Source organism: Vidua macroura, chromosome 1 (assembly GCF_024509145.1).
Source record: "Vidua macroura isolate BioBank_ID:100142 chromosome 1, ASM2450914v1, whole genome shotgun sequence".
NCBI classification, from domain to species: Eukaryota; Metazoa; Chordata; class Aves; order Passeriformes; family Viduidae; genus Vidua; species Vidua macroura.
In genome coordinates, this window is record NC_071571.1 from 130526836 (window position 1) to 130540254 (window position 13419).

General features: G+C 42.0%; 1 protein-coding gene across 1 annotated transcript; it reads right to left on the minus strand.

Moving 5' to 3' along the window:
- Positions 1-2144: 2144 nt before the first annotated feature.
- GEM (GTP binding protein overexpressed in skeletal muscle) lies at positions 2145-10980 on the minus strand. Its single transcript, XM_053979745.1, has 5 exons — positions 10881-10980; positions 8845-9187; positions 5695-5771; positions 5009-5213; positions 2145-3403 (listed from the first exon to the last, which is right to left on the minus strand). Exons 2-5 carry the CDS (start codon positions 9176-9178, stop codon positions 3126-3128), a joined length of 894 nt encoding a protein of 297 aa, XP_053835720.1. The 5' UTR covers positions 9179-9187; positions 10881-10980; the 3' UTR covers positions 2145-3125.
- Positions 10981-13419: the final 2439 nt, after the last annotated feature.

A 13419-nucleotide genomic window follows, 5' to 3' on the forward strand; every position in this document is an offset into this window, starting at 1 on the left:
ACTTAATAAATAGCAGAACAGTGATTAGAATCACTGATTGATCCATTCCACAGTTTTGGACACTCACATCTGAGATGAACAGAGGGACTGTTAAAGATGTTAAAGACTTGAAATAGCATTCCTGAGTAAATTAGTATTAATCGGTCATTCCAGGTACACTAGCTTTTATATATAGTAAGAGTTGCTGTATTTAGTAATCTGGTGATGATTAGCTAAAACCATGACTCAGATTAATCTCATGAGCTGCAAGGGAAAGCCCCAGCCTTTCCTCCATACCCAGCTTGCTGTAGCCATTAAGATCAGAGCATAAGATTTGGGTTCCTTCAGGTGAAACTCACAGTGCCCTTCAGGAGTGCATCTCAGGCACTGCAGTCCCAGGTGGGCATTCAATCCATAGGACCAGACCAGACTGGGTTCAAAACAAGAAAACCCTGAAATGTGGGAAGTATAGATGCTCAGCACCAGCTGTCTTACTCCACATCCACAGCTCAGAAATAACACACCCTGGTCTGAGCCACAGCTCCATGGAGGAGATGCTGCTGCTTGTGGACTTTCACCCTACAACTTCTCCCACGCTCTGCCTGAACACCTATGGCAAGCATGGAGCCTGCAGGGTGAACCAAAGGGCTGGTGAGAGGTTGACTGGGACATGAAAGGTGGAGGCATGTGTTTAAATTGTTTTGGTCCAAAGGCAGTACTGTGCTGTTCAGAGACCAGCAGCAGCCCCAGAAGATAGAACTATCTTCTGTAATAATCGTAATGTCTGCTTGCTGTGAATAGGAAAAGTCAGGTGACATGCCATGCCCGCTGCACAGCTCTTTGTGGCAGCTTGTGACATCTCTGGGGAATTGGCCTACCTCACTGGATTTTTTTCTTTGAAAAATCATATGTTTTAGAAAGAAATCCTGTTATCTTGGAAGGAGTGGAAGGAGATGAGCAAGGATATGAAAATTTACTGGGCAATTCCAAATTTTTATCATGCCATCAATGTATCCTGATATCATAATGTTGTTAGGAACACGGATGGCTTTTATTCCTAAGGCTTGTATGTATGATCAACATGGACATTTTGCATTTCTTCAAAATCTGGTTTAGATTTGTAGGCTGACAGATGTAGAATAGATTAAGGAAGTGTGCTGCTTGCATACAGCTATACTTTCAGTTCATAAATATAATCTTAAAAATTAATTTGTGCAATTTTCTTTTCACTTCTGAAAGGGGGAAAGGTTCTGAGAGTTAAAAAGTTCTGAAAACAAAATTCTCTAGATTGCTCTGGGTTGACCTTAGGTTGCATGCTGAGAGCTCAAAAGCTTTCATCCAAAATCCACCAACATGGATCTTGTCTGTGCTCATTTCAAAAGGTTTTTTTTTTCTGTTCATGTCAACACTTTATTCTAGATCAGAAATTTCCTTCCAGGGAGATCTTAATACCACACAAGCATTGAGTCATTCTGTAATGGGATGTTTTACCCATAGAGAACTGCTAGAAGTCATCTCCTCAGCAGAGGAAATTGTGGGCAAACACTCAGCAGGCTCATTCCTGTCCAGAGCATTTGGTACATGAAAACTGTGCAGCCCAAAATGAGGAATCCAAGTTTCACCTTGTTAGTGTTGCACATTTTTGCCTTCATCATCTGGGAAGATGAGCTGCCAGGCTGGAGATTTGGCTTTTCTGAGTCACATGGCCAAAACCGTAATGACTGTACCTCTGACCAGCATTGGCAAGAGGAAAATAGCACAAATATGCCCAACAGCAAGTGAGGACTAGGGCACACCGTGCTGCTACCTGCTTTCTGTCCTTGAATGTAGCATTTCACTTAGTTTCATCTCCAAAACTGGGGTAACAGTACTCATCTACATTTCTAAAACATTTCTACGTTTCCAGGCTAAAGGCCCAATATCTTTGACAGAAGTGATTTTTTTTTTAACTCTGTCACCACAACCCCATTTTTATGTGAGGGATATTGTGCACTCGTCTTTGAGGCTCCTATTGCTTTCTGCCTTGAGATCTTAGGTTGCTATGCAGCCTGTGTTCAGAGATGCAAGGAATCCTCACTGCACTTCTCAAGCAGCAAACTTGCCCAGCATGCACAATCTTTCCTGTACTTGAAAACATTCTTAGGGATTTTCTAGTGAGGCTCAAAGGCAGTCATATATTTTATTTATTTTATTACAAGGCATGTAAGTAAAAACTTGCATATCTGAAAAAAAGATATTAGATAGAAAACAGTAATAAAATTATCATTATTATCTTAAGAAAATTGGTAATAAATACATTTCCCCTCAACATTAAAATGCTTGTTATTTTGCACAACAATAAATACAGCATAGCTCTGGTATAGAGAAAGGCCAAGGATGGATACAAGAAGTCCATGTGGTGGCATAAAAAAGCTTAAGTGACTTTTAAAGGTTTGGCATCCTGCACTTGATGCACTTTGATACAACTTGCACTTTAATTTTACTGTGATTTTTAAATAGTCCCATAATATGAAAACATGAGAGGAAAATTTGTTTGACTGTAGGATTTTTCCTTTAAATATTTTCAAAGTAAGAGATGTGTAAACTCACTGAAACTAACCTTCAAAATAAAGAAAAAATACCAAATAGGTGCCTTTGTGGTTATTCTACAAAAATTCATTTTTTTCAGCTGTGGGTGCTCAAGCCTGACCAGCCAACTGACAAGGGACCCATCTCCAGTCAGTTCCTCAATTCTTTACACAGTTTTAAAAAAGAAATATTAATAATGAGGAGAAAGAGTAAAGACAGTAGTATTCATTTCCCAAGTTATGGCGTTTGAGGTTCTTACACTAGTATCCAAAGGTAAGAGGAGAAAGAATAGGTGTATTCCAGAACAGTTCCCAGCATAATTTTGGGTCATTCTGGTCTATACTTTTCTTTTAAATCTACTGACAAAAAAAAAAAAAAAAAAAAAAAGAAAAAGAAAAAAAAAAAGGAAGAGCTATTTCCATGCACTGTGCTGTTCTTATGCCAGCACATATCATCACAATCACAACTGTGAACCTAAGTCACTGATAGCCCAATCTAATATAGATTGATTGATTGTCCTATGACAAAGTTAGATAATGTCCACAAAATGCCACAAGCTCTGGCAGAGTCCAGTGTTCTTAAAGTACTGATAGGTCATGGCAAGACTTGGACTTGAGTTTGAAGGCCATGTTCTTGTTGTTCTTGGCAACTATTTTGCCCCAAAACCGCCTGGCTTTCTTGGGGATGCTCTCTCTCCGTTTCTGTAGCGCCAGTCGCTTCTCGTTCTTTTCCTTGCTGTCCCTCCGGAGCCGGACTTGCCGCACGATGCCCTCGAAGAGCTCTTTCACGTTGTGCTGCACAGCTGCTGAGGTCTCAATGAACTTGCAGTCAAACACCACGGCGCAGGCTCGTCCCTCTGCAAAATCACAAGGTGGACACGTTACAGGGGGTCACAAGGCCCGGGGTGGGGGGGGAGCAGGGACAAGCTGCCATGTGCGGGGGAGTCAGAGCCACCGGGGAATTCCTCAAGCCTGATATAGGCACAGATAAGTCTTTAATCACCTGATGCTGCCTGCTAGCCCAGGATCCCTCTGTCCTGTGTCACAGCTGCTTCCCAGAGGAAATGGACGGTGTATGGGGGGGTAAATCCCCTGCCAGTAAAGCCCAGCCCGCGCTGCTGGCTGTGAAGGTAGCGCAGAATGACAGACTTGAGACACTGAGGCACTGAAGGCTGGGAGGTCAGCAGTGCCTCAATACCACCTGGCCATCTGCAATGCAGACTCCCTCAAGCTGTGCTGAAGGGTGATGATGGCACTCTGCAAGCATACAGCACAGCACTGCAGACAGGGCACTTTCCTCCTTCATGGGCCATGGGTGTAAAGCCCTGGAACCATGGTGATTTCAGTGAGAACAGACACATGTACAAAACCCTTAATAAAGGGTGTCTATGGCTTTAGGGGTACATCTGAAGTCATAGTTCTTATTCTCAATTATATGAGCCTAAGATTTCTTAGGACAGGTATCTTTCACGCAAGCCAATTTCTGGCTTGCTGTGAATTCATTGCCAGGGCCATTAAACTGACATGGATTCACCTGCCATCTTTCTAAAGAACTTTCAAGCTGAACAAAGAGGAATGAGAAAGCAACCCTGGGCACGCTATGAACCCCGCAGTTCAAGCTCTACACTTGGGGCAGTTGTGACAGGAGGCAGAGGAACTGCACACATCCACAGAGCAAGGAGAAAAGTCTAGCTCAAATGGGAAACAGAAGAGCAGAACAGCTGCAGAGAGAAGAAAATGCTGAGGAGAAGAACCCATGTTTCTGATGGACCAAGACGAGAACATCTAATGCATGGCTGTGGAATACAGTGTGTCACCTGAGCCTCAGGGAAGACTCTCCAAGAAGATATTTTACTGACTGCAGATATTGAGAGCCAGCAGCAGTGTTCCTAACATTTTGTCCATTCCTATTTATGGGCTTAGTGGTTATTCATTTGCGTGCAGCCAAGGGAAGGCTGATTTAGCATCCAAAGCAAGGCAGTAAGGAAACCTCTTCTGAAAGGCTGCACAGTTCCTGCCTAGACTAGCAAAACAAAGATTGAGGGGGAATTTTAATTCATTAGGGAGGACAGAGAACTGGTTATAAAGAAGGGAATTTTTGGCAGCAGAATAAAGGGGGCTAAACTTGTTATGCATAAACTGCATTAGGAATACAAAGGGTTTCCAGCTACCAGAGAAATCACATTTTGCAGGGGTCTTACACTTGGAGCTGGAAGGGAAGAAATCCCATTTATGATGGTACTTAATAAATACAGAAAAGGGATTATCTGATATATAACAGTATTACCAAGGAGCTGGCAGACCCTTCCCAGTCCTCTGCCTTCTGTTCCAGTCCTCTTTTGTTTTATTACTCTTTTATTGCCTAGTCCTGATCACAATGTACTCCTTCAGCCAGAGCACTGCAGTTTGTCCAAAAGCTACTTTTAATGTTTATCTCGGGTTTATGCTCAAAATTTCCTTACCTGCCACTGAAACTTCACGGCACCTGACAAGGTCACTTTTGTTGCCAACCAAAATAATGGGGATATCTTCTTTCTGGCGTGCCCTGCGGAGCTGTATTCTGAGTTCAGAGGCCTTCTCAAAGCTTGCTCGGTCTGTGATGGAGTAGACGATCAAGTAGGCGTCTCCCACTTGCATGCAGTGGTCGCGAATCCATTCTCCCTCACGCTGTTCAAATTAAATGGTCAGACATCGTTATGCCCAGAGCAGATTTTACTTAGAAAGTAAAACATTAGAGAATCCAAATGCATTCCTGCTGTAAACTGTAATGGATATGGTTTGAATCACAGTTATACTACAAGTAATTCCAATGTGGTGATGGTATGAATACTTCACCACAAAGGAGGGCAAAAACTTGCCCCAGATAATTTATTGTGCTGGCTTTAGGCTGGAATGAAAATGGTCTGGAAAGAAAGCTTGAATGTTTTGTTTTATCGTTTAAAAAAATGAAGACTTGCACTTCTCAGGCTTACAGTGCAGAGCCATTAGGCATGCTTGCCTTGATGTGAGCTGGGGTTAATCCTATATCTTCCCTGATTCTGCTGTATGGAAACACCTATTTTCTTTCCTGAAGGAAACTTGCTTTTTATATTACCAGTTATTCATATACACTTTCCTGTCAGCATTTGACTAGAACAAATCAAAGTACCTTGTTATCCCACATGTCGAGCAGTATAACAGTTGCACTTTCCCCATCCACCATCAGAGTTCTTTCATACGTGTCTTCTGGAAAGAAAAGCAGAAAGATTGGTGATACATTATTTTGTTTCATCACATACATTTAAAAAATCCAAGTTATTGAATGTGGGGGATTTGTTCACAGAGTTTTTGAGCCAAATTTTAGGCCGGCTCACATCCAGTTCTTTCCTCATTTCCATCTGCACTGAATCTGCACTCTATCCATTATTGCTTGCCTTACTTTCCATGATAGATGAAGGAGGCTGAAAGAGCAGGAAACAAAATGTTCATTATTTTGGCTGATAGTCTCTTTATCTTATGTGGGAGAGAGAAAATAGAACCAGTGGAAGAAATAACCAAAGGCTGAACATTTGCCCCATGGGAGCAGCAGAGTCCAGCAAGGCTGAGTAATGGAAAATATTTGCTTTCGCTTTAGCATGGACAATTTACGGGTGAACAGTCACTGCTGTTGAGAGCAGTACAGCAAACAGTCTACCAAGTGAGGAGGACCGGGTGTTGTGAGACAACAGCTGTTGAGTTTGAGAGAGATTGAGACCTCTGCACACTCTCTCCCATTACACAGTTTCCCATATCACCTTTGATGTCAAATAGCAGAAAAATGAAAAAAGCACAGGTCAGTTATTGTTGTGATTTGTACTGCAGCCATAAAAATTCATACCTAGATTATAAATGCCATGTGGCAAAATTCTGCCTTGATCTAAGGGGGCTGTTGCCACTCTGAATTTTGATCAAGCCTTGCTGTGAAATCTGCTTCAAATACCAGTCTTTCTTCTTTTCCCCAAAGCTGGGGGTGATGAGCAGTGAGGGGTTTGGACCCATTTCTAATCTCACACTAGTGGCCAGTGAAAAAAAAGCTGGTCTTAAGGTACTGCAGCATTTAAAGGATCTGTCCCAACCACACTTGTAGGTAGGATTGTGTCTAACCCGTATAACCTCCTAAGACTTCTGCTGTGCACTGATGAAGTGAACTTTCCCCTAAATTGTAATCAGAGCCTTTCTTCAAAGATAGGGATCTACATCCCAGTAAAAGAATAAGCTAAAAATATTACACATTTAAAATAAAGTCAAATTGAGCCCATGCTTAAAATGTCAAGACTAAAAAGACAGAGCTAATCACTAGGAGTTGTTTCCCTTGAGGTCCCAGGAGTATGAGGCTTGTGTCATGAGTTAGCTTCATCTTACAGTCAGTAGCAAAGCCTCTCCATAAAAGCAGCTGTACTCCTTTGTAAGCTGGCTACCCTGAAACTGTCCTCTCATGTAATTAAATTTCCAGTGTGTAAGCTAAAGTTCCAGTATGTAAAGCTAAAGTAAATAGCTCCTACAAGTGACCGAGCATCTGTGTGAGAACAAGCTCCATGCACACCAGAGGACAAAATCCAGAAGACTCCTTCTGCACTGCATTACATATAGAGAAGCTACAAATGCATAATCACACTTCTTGAAAATACTATGCCTAAATAGTCATATTCAGCACTCATTTGCACCGTGGTCAATCCTAAGGAACTTCTGTAGAATATAAAACACACTGCAAGTGAGTTCATTTCATGCTGTTTTCGAAGGTGACAGTAAAAAGGAGAGAGATAACAGCAAGACTTGCAATTATCTCTTCAGAGCTGGCCTTTACAATCTGTCATTGCTATACTCCAAGCAATGCTGGTGGGAGTGCGATGGAAAGAGGAAACCACGTGGCTTCACATGAAGGAAGAGAAAACTGCCTGACAGGGGTGTGCAAAGCAAATCAGCTGCACTTCCTGATGGCTTGTCCAAGGATCCTACTCTACTTCAGTCATTTTCAGCACTAGGAAAACTTTTATCAGAGATACTCCAGGCTGAGGAGCTGGTAGAAATATGGAAAAAGTTGATGGCAGAAACTGAAGGCAGAGCATGCCTAAATCAGTGAATTTGAAATCCCCCAAAGGCACAAATCTCTGTGTCCCCAGTCTGAGACAGCAAGTAAGGAAAATGTGAGTCTGACCTTCCTGATACTGGGCTTTTCTAAATCCTGGGCAAAACTTCCCCTAACTGGAGAGTTAGACACGCAGAAAAGAAGCATTCCTGCCTATGTACCACTGAAGTCTGGAAGAGAAGCCCAGAAATTCTCTGTGGTAGCACTGGCACCATCACCCCAAGGGAATATAGACAGGAGACAGAAGAGAGAGACAAAGAAAGCCCTGAACAGTGACAAACAAAACCCAGGAGCAAACTGCATGTCCTCTGAAAACAGCAGCGACTACATCCTTGGAGACACAGCAGATTTCTTGGCAGCACAACCCTTCCACATCAACACCTTGCACACAGTATAGCTCAGGACTTGGTGCTCCAGCTTCACCTTCTGCACGGTTTGATCTTTGGGATTAAAGAACACTTTGCAATCCTAAACAAAGCAAGGGGGAAGCATCAAAGAGAGCCCTACAGCTTGTGTCTTTCCCCCAACGGGAAACAAGCAACAGGAATTTTCCTACTCTGTTGAAGGACCTTTATCTTTTTTTCCTCCTGGAGAAGCACATATTGTGCAAATAACACGAAGCAAGGTTTTTACTCAAAATTTTATATATTTTACTCAAAGTCCATACAGCCTGTACTACAGCAATGTGTTTATACAGAAAGGCTGAGGTGACTTCCAATGGCAAATATTTTGGAAGTGACTTTTTCCTTATATATGATTTTGAAGTATTTAATTCTTGTAAATCATGAGGACCTTCAGTTGTTTTCTCTCTCACAAGGAAAGCTGGAGTCAGCCCTGTGATGCCAGTGGTAACACAAATGTTGGACTAGCTATGAAAGCTAAAGCAGACTCTTGTGTAGCATCATCCAGGTAGGAATGAGGCAGTTTCCAATTGGTATTTTGGAATGAAATAGCATGGGAATCTGAATTGCTCTCTTTCAGTGGCTTTTAGTCATTGTTGGAGAGTCTTACTCATCTTATTTTGCTTTCTTCTTTTTTAAAAGAGGTGTTTGAGTTCAATCAGTTTTGATAATCAGACCCAAACACTTATTACTTCTGGTTTACATTAAACAGCCTCTCTCTTCTTCTGTGCCAATTACTACAGGCAGAGCTGACTGCAAGCAAACACCAACACCCCAGGACATAGTTACCTACCTCCCAGCACCTCACAGTCACTGTCAATGCTGTCGTGCACCCCTGCAAAGATGTTGGCTAGCGAGGACTTCCCCACGCCGTGCTCCCCGATCAGCACCACCCGGTAGCAGTTGCTGCCAGACTCGGAGGAGATGACGGAGTCGGATGACTCCGAGGACCAGCTCCTTCTGTAATATTCATCAGGACTGATGGTGTATCGTTTCTGTGGGTTGTACTCATTGGAGTCTTTCTGGACCAGCAAATTCTTTCCATCAGCAGGGATGCTCCATCGCTGCTGCTGCTGGTGCAGACTGCTGTTGTGGGTGCGACGCATGGTAACATTGTTGAGAGTCATTTTTAACCCCTAGTGAAAAATAGGGAAATCACAAATGTTACCCACAAAATATTTAGAAATGCTCTCTTACTAGCTCCTCTGTAGGGACCTAATATGTGAGAAAAGAAAAATTAGCCTTTCTGCACTCTAGCATACTTGGTGGTGCACAAAGAAATATTTTACTTATTAGCTAGTGAGACAGAGATTGTTGATAATACCACCCTCACATGCTAAATCCTATCTTGTTTAGCCTTCACTAGCTCACGGCTGTGCTGAGTGCAGCCCAGTCCTGGAGAGAAGGAGACATTGCTGCGTCCCAGGAGGAGAAGGAGGGGACAGTGCTCACCACACTGGTCCTACACAGCAGCTGCAGCCCTGCCGAGAGACTGCCTGTGGTACAGGCAATGTTCACCTCCTTTTGGCATCACTGGGGACAAACAGAGACACTGAGACACTGGTCTCAGTTGCCTCCAGTGCTGGGTGTACAGCATCTTTCTCAATGACTCAGTTAAGAGCTGAAACTCTTGGGAAAGCAGTAAGTCATAATTCACTGCACTCTTGAGACAGCCCTGGTACAAAAAGTCATGCAAGCAAGTCTTGCTGTGATGGGGTGGATTTGGGTCTTGTCTGTGGCCAGGTAAACAAAGAATGATTCTGCCTCAGACAGTGACTTTTTGGCTGGTAAGAGGGAGGACATAGTGAAATCCAACAGCTTTTCTGAGCAGGTACAAGTTATAGCTTCTACAGGAGATACAACTGGGAGAAAAGGCTCAATAATTTATAGATATGAAATCAATAACTTCATTACCGCACAAGTAATTAGATAGGTTCATTCTTCTTACATAAGCATAGCTCTTAATTACATTTTACTCAGCAAACTCTATTTTGCCTTGCTTGGAGGCAGAGAAGAGTGATGTCATTCTCACAGGCCAATACCTACCATTTTTAGGAAAGTTACTTTGATGCACTCCAGTTCCCAAAGTGATCATTATTTAGACATTTTTCTTTTTTGCCCTATATCTGATGTTTCTTGGCTCTCTCCTCCATATCAGTAAATAGGATAATTGTCCATAAAATTCACCCAACCACTTTCAAACTTCAATAATAACTGATGAACAATAAAAAGTACAGTAAAGCAACATGTACAAATTGCTATTCTTCATACAAAACTGTCTGAAAACTTCTGTGAATAAATTTCCAGTAGGACCTAGGACAAAATATATAGAAAAAGCCCTGTCTGAATTTACTACAGAATACACAATATTTTCTCTGTGATGTGCAGTACTTTGGGGCAAAAGGAGATCATTTGCACAGTGCTAGTCACAGTAACTTTGTCAGCAAGAAATACATCGAAATAAGAAATCACGCACTAAGCAAAGGCTTCTTTGCAAACAAAATTAAGTATTTGCTATGGTTGAATTCTAAAATGCACTTTTTCCTTCAGTATCCCCATTGAAAAGACCAGATGAGAAAATCCAGATCTCATTCAAACAACAGAGTAACTCACAACCTGCAACAAGCAGTCACTCACAAAACCATCACAAACACAAACATTTTACATTTTAGCCTCTAACAAATTGTCATCCCTCATTAAAAAAAGCCAAATGATTCCCTGTCACACACTGTGCTCCAAGTTCAAACTGGTTTTGCTACCCCATACTGCATTTAGCTGCCTGGGTCTGCAGCAGCTCCAGGAAAAGACCGGGTCCAAATCCACTCTTACTTGTGCCAGGCTCCCACAGCCAGTCCAGTCCTTTGTTCCCCCTGCCCGTCTCTCTCGGTGGGCTGTGACACACTGAGCAGCTCTGCCGAAGTAAATCCTCTCCTGCTTTGGGACTGCCTCTTTAATTCTTTCTCAGCAAACCTGGTTTATATTAAGCCCATCTGATCAGAGACAGGGCTTTTCCGTGACGTGGCTGGCCTTTCCATACAACAGCCAGCCCCCAGCTGGGGGAAAGCAGACGTGCAGCAGCAAAGAACTTGCAAACAATCTCAAAAGACTTACTCAAAATCATGTGATTGTTTCAATATTGCCAGTAAAATAAACACTTTTGGTTCTTGCATGATGAAAACAGGAAAGTGGAACAAAAATAAATAATACATGTCATTTAGCCTCAGAGAGCTTTTAATTCAAATGTTATCAAAATTAATGATGATTTAAAAATCACCGAAGTTTATTTAATGCATGAAATTCTGTCAATGTATTATGTATCTGTTCTCTGTCTGCAAAACACACTTAACCCCCTGCTGGACAAAACATTTCTCTGGAATAAAATATCTGAATGTTATTTTGAAATTTTTTAGAAGTAGGAATATTATTCTAGGGGCTTTGTTTGGGTTTTGTTTGTTTCTTTGTTTCTAAAGCACCAATATTTACATATCTGTTATTCTCTGTCAGCCTCCAAGTGGCTGTACCCAGTCTCCTGAACTGCATAGCCATCTCTCTCTCACTTCTGCTTCAATATTTTACTACCAAGGGCTTGAAAAGACATCCAACTATGAATGCAGTGTTACTGCAGCTGGATATTGGCAAAGATGCATCAGAACACACAAAGTCTGCACAAAGTCACAGTGTTGACACTGTGCACAGGAACAATCACTATATAGTGTACATGCCACAAACCCAGGGTCTGGTCCTTAAATTTTTATAGCCTCATAGCTGATTGGCAGAAGAAATTTTGCCAGAAGGCAAGAAATCCAAACGTGTTGAAACTTGTAACAACATACTTCTTCATTAGCAAAGGAAGAGTAAGAAACTGTGACAGAACTACTTACTAGGGCTACCACAACTTTTATATGAGTATACACAAACCCTGTAGTCAGCTCCCAGTTACCAAGACTCTGGATTAAATATAATGAGGTCCTACTGCTTTCTTTTATATTTACATATTTACATTTTATATTTTTATTTACAATCTCCTGGTCCCTGAATCTAACAGACAAGTTCTTATCCTAGAAGTCTGAACAACTTTGGCTTTAAACAGGGGGAATTTTTTTTTTCCATGCTACAGGCAAGCAAATCTTTAACTGACAATGTACCTTTATTGAAGGGAACACTGATGTGCAGAAAACATCTCTTGTTAACACTGCAATTGAAATCTCCTGGCCTTGTCTCCCCTTTGGCTTTATTGCATTCCTGTATCTTTCATGGGGGTTTTCAGGGACCTCCTGAGCCATTCTCAAGTTTTAAAAGCCAAGAGCTTTTCACAAAGTAATAGGTACTCATCAGTATACATGAAAATCATGCAGATCTGCCAAGGGTAGAATTGAGCAAAAATATGCCCTGACTTTCTTTCACATGTATTTCAGTGCTTGGCAGCAGCTAAACTGGCCCCAGTCCTGCATCTTCACCTCACCTGTCTCTTACTCATCAGGCTCCGGGCCTCTGCTACTGAGTGATAATCCCAAAGAACACAAAGTGCCACGTCCCTCTGTGTAGGTTGTACAGAGCGGCTTGTAATACTTACTGCAGAAAATGTAACTAGATCTCCATCCAGGAAGGTTTGTGGCATGGACAGTACTTTGCAAAAATACCTTTCCTGTTGGCATACTCAACTGAAGTTGCTCGTTTTTTTGAAACATGCTGGAAACCGTGAAGGTGAGTGGATGGTTGGAGCAGTATGGACCTCAGGTTTGTAAGTTGTCTGTAATTTGTCACTGCTGAGTAAAAAAGCAAAACCTGTTCACTGCAGGACTGGAGAGATTTATGGCCCGAGTGATTGCAGCAGAACTGCAGGCTCTAATGTCTCACCCAAATGTTTAACATATATCACAGCAGAAAGTGCAGACAGAAGAAATAAACCAAAGGCAGAAAAGCCTTTGTGTTTAGTTGTAGTTACTGTTAGATTAGGAATTGCTAGACGTCATCTTTCATATCCTCTTCATAAAATTCAAGACAGACAAAGAAAACACGTCTCTCCAGAACCACACAATATATCTCTTCCCTGAAGCCATCCAGAAGAGTTGTCCCAACATGGCATGAAGTGCTTGTACTTGGGGAACTTGCACATGTGTTTTCCTTTGTACTGTCTCTTCTGAGCCTACTCTGGCTTTCCAGTGGACAATTAACTCTCCAGGTCCCATTCTGCATACACATCCACAGGATGTGGCTTTGCTGCTCCTCAGGGAATGCCATCAGCACTCATGAACTTCACTCACTCTATCTGTGGGGGAAACATTTTCTTAACTGTTTTTAAAGCTGGGGAGAGATGCAGCCTTTTTAGCCTCCGGGTACTTACTTACAAGGGATAACAGCAGGTTGA

Coding starts and splice junctions, on each gene's coding strand:
- GEM (XM_053979745.1), bottom strand. CDS start 9,178: ATGACTCTCAACAATGTTACCATGCGTCGCACCCACAACAGCAGTCTG. Junction 5,772..8,844: donor TGACTGTGAGGTGCTGGGAG/GTAGGTAACTAT, acceptor TTTTCTTTCCAG/AAGACACGTATGAAAGAACT. Junction 3,404..5,008: donor CCGTGAAGTTTCAGTGGCAG/GTAAGGAAATTT, acceptor GTGATTTTGCAG/AGGGACGAGCCTGCGCCGTG.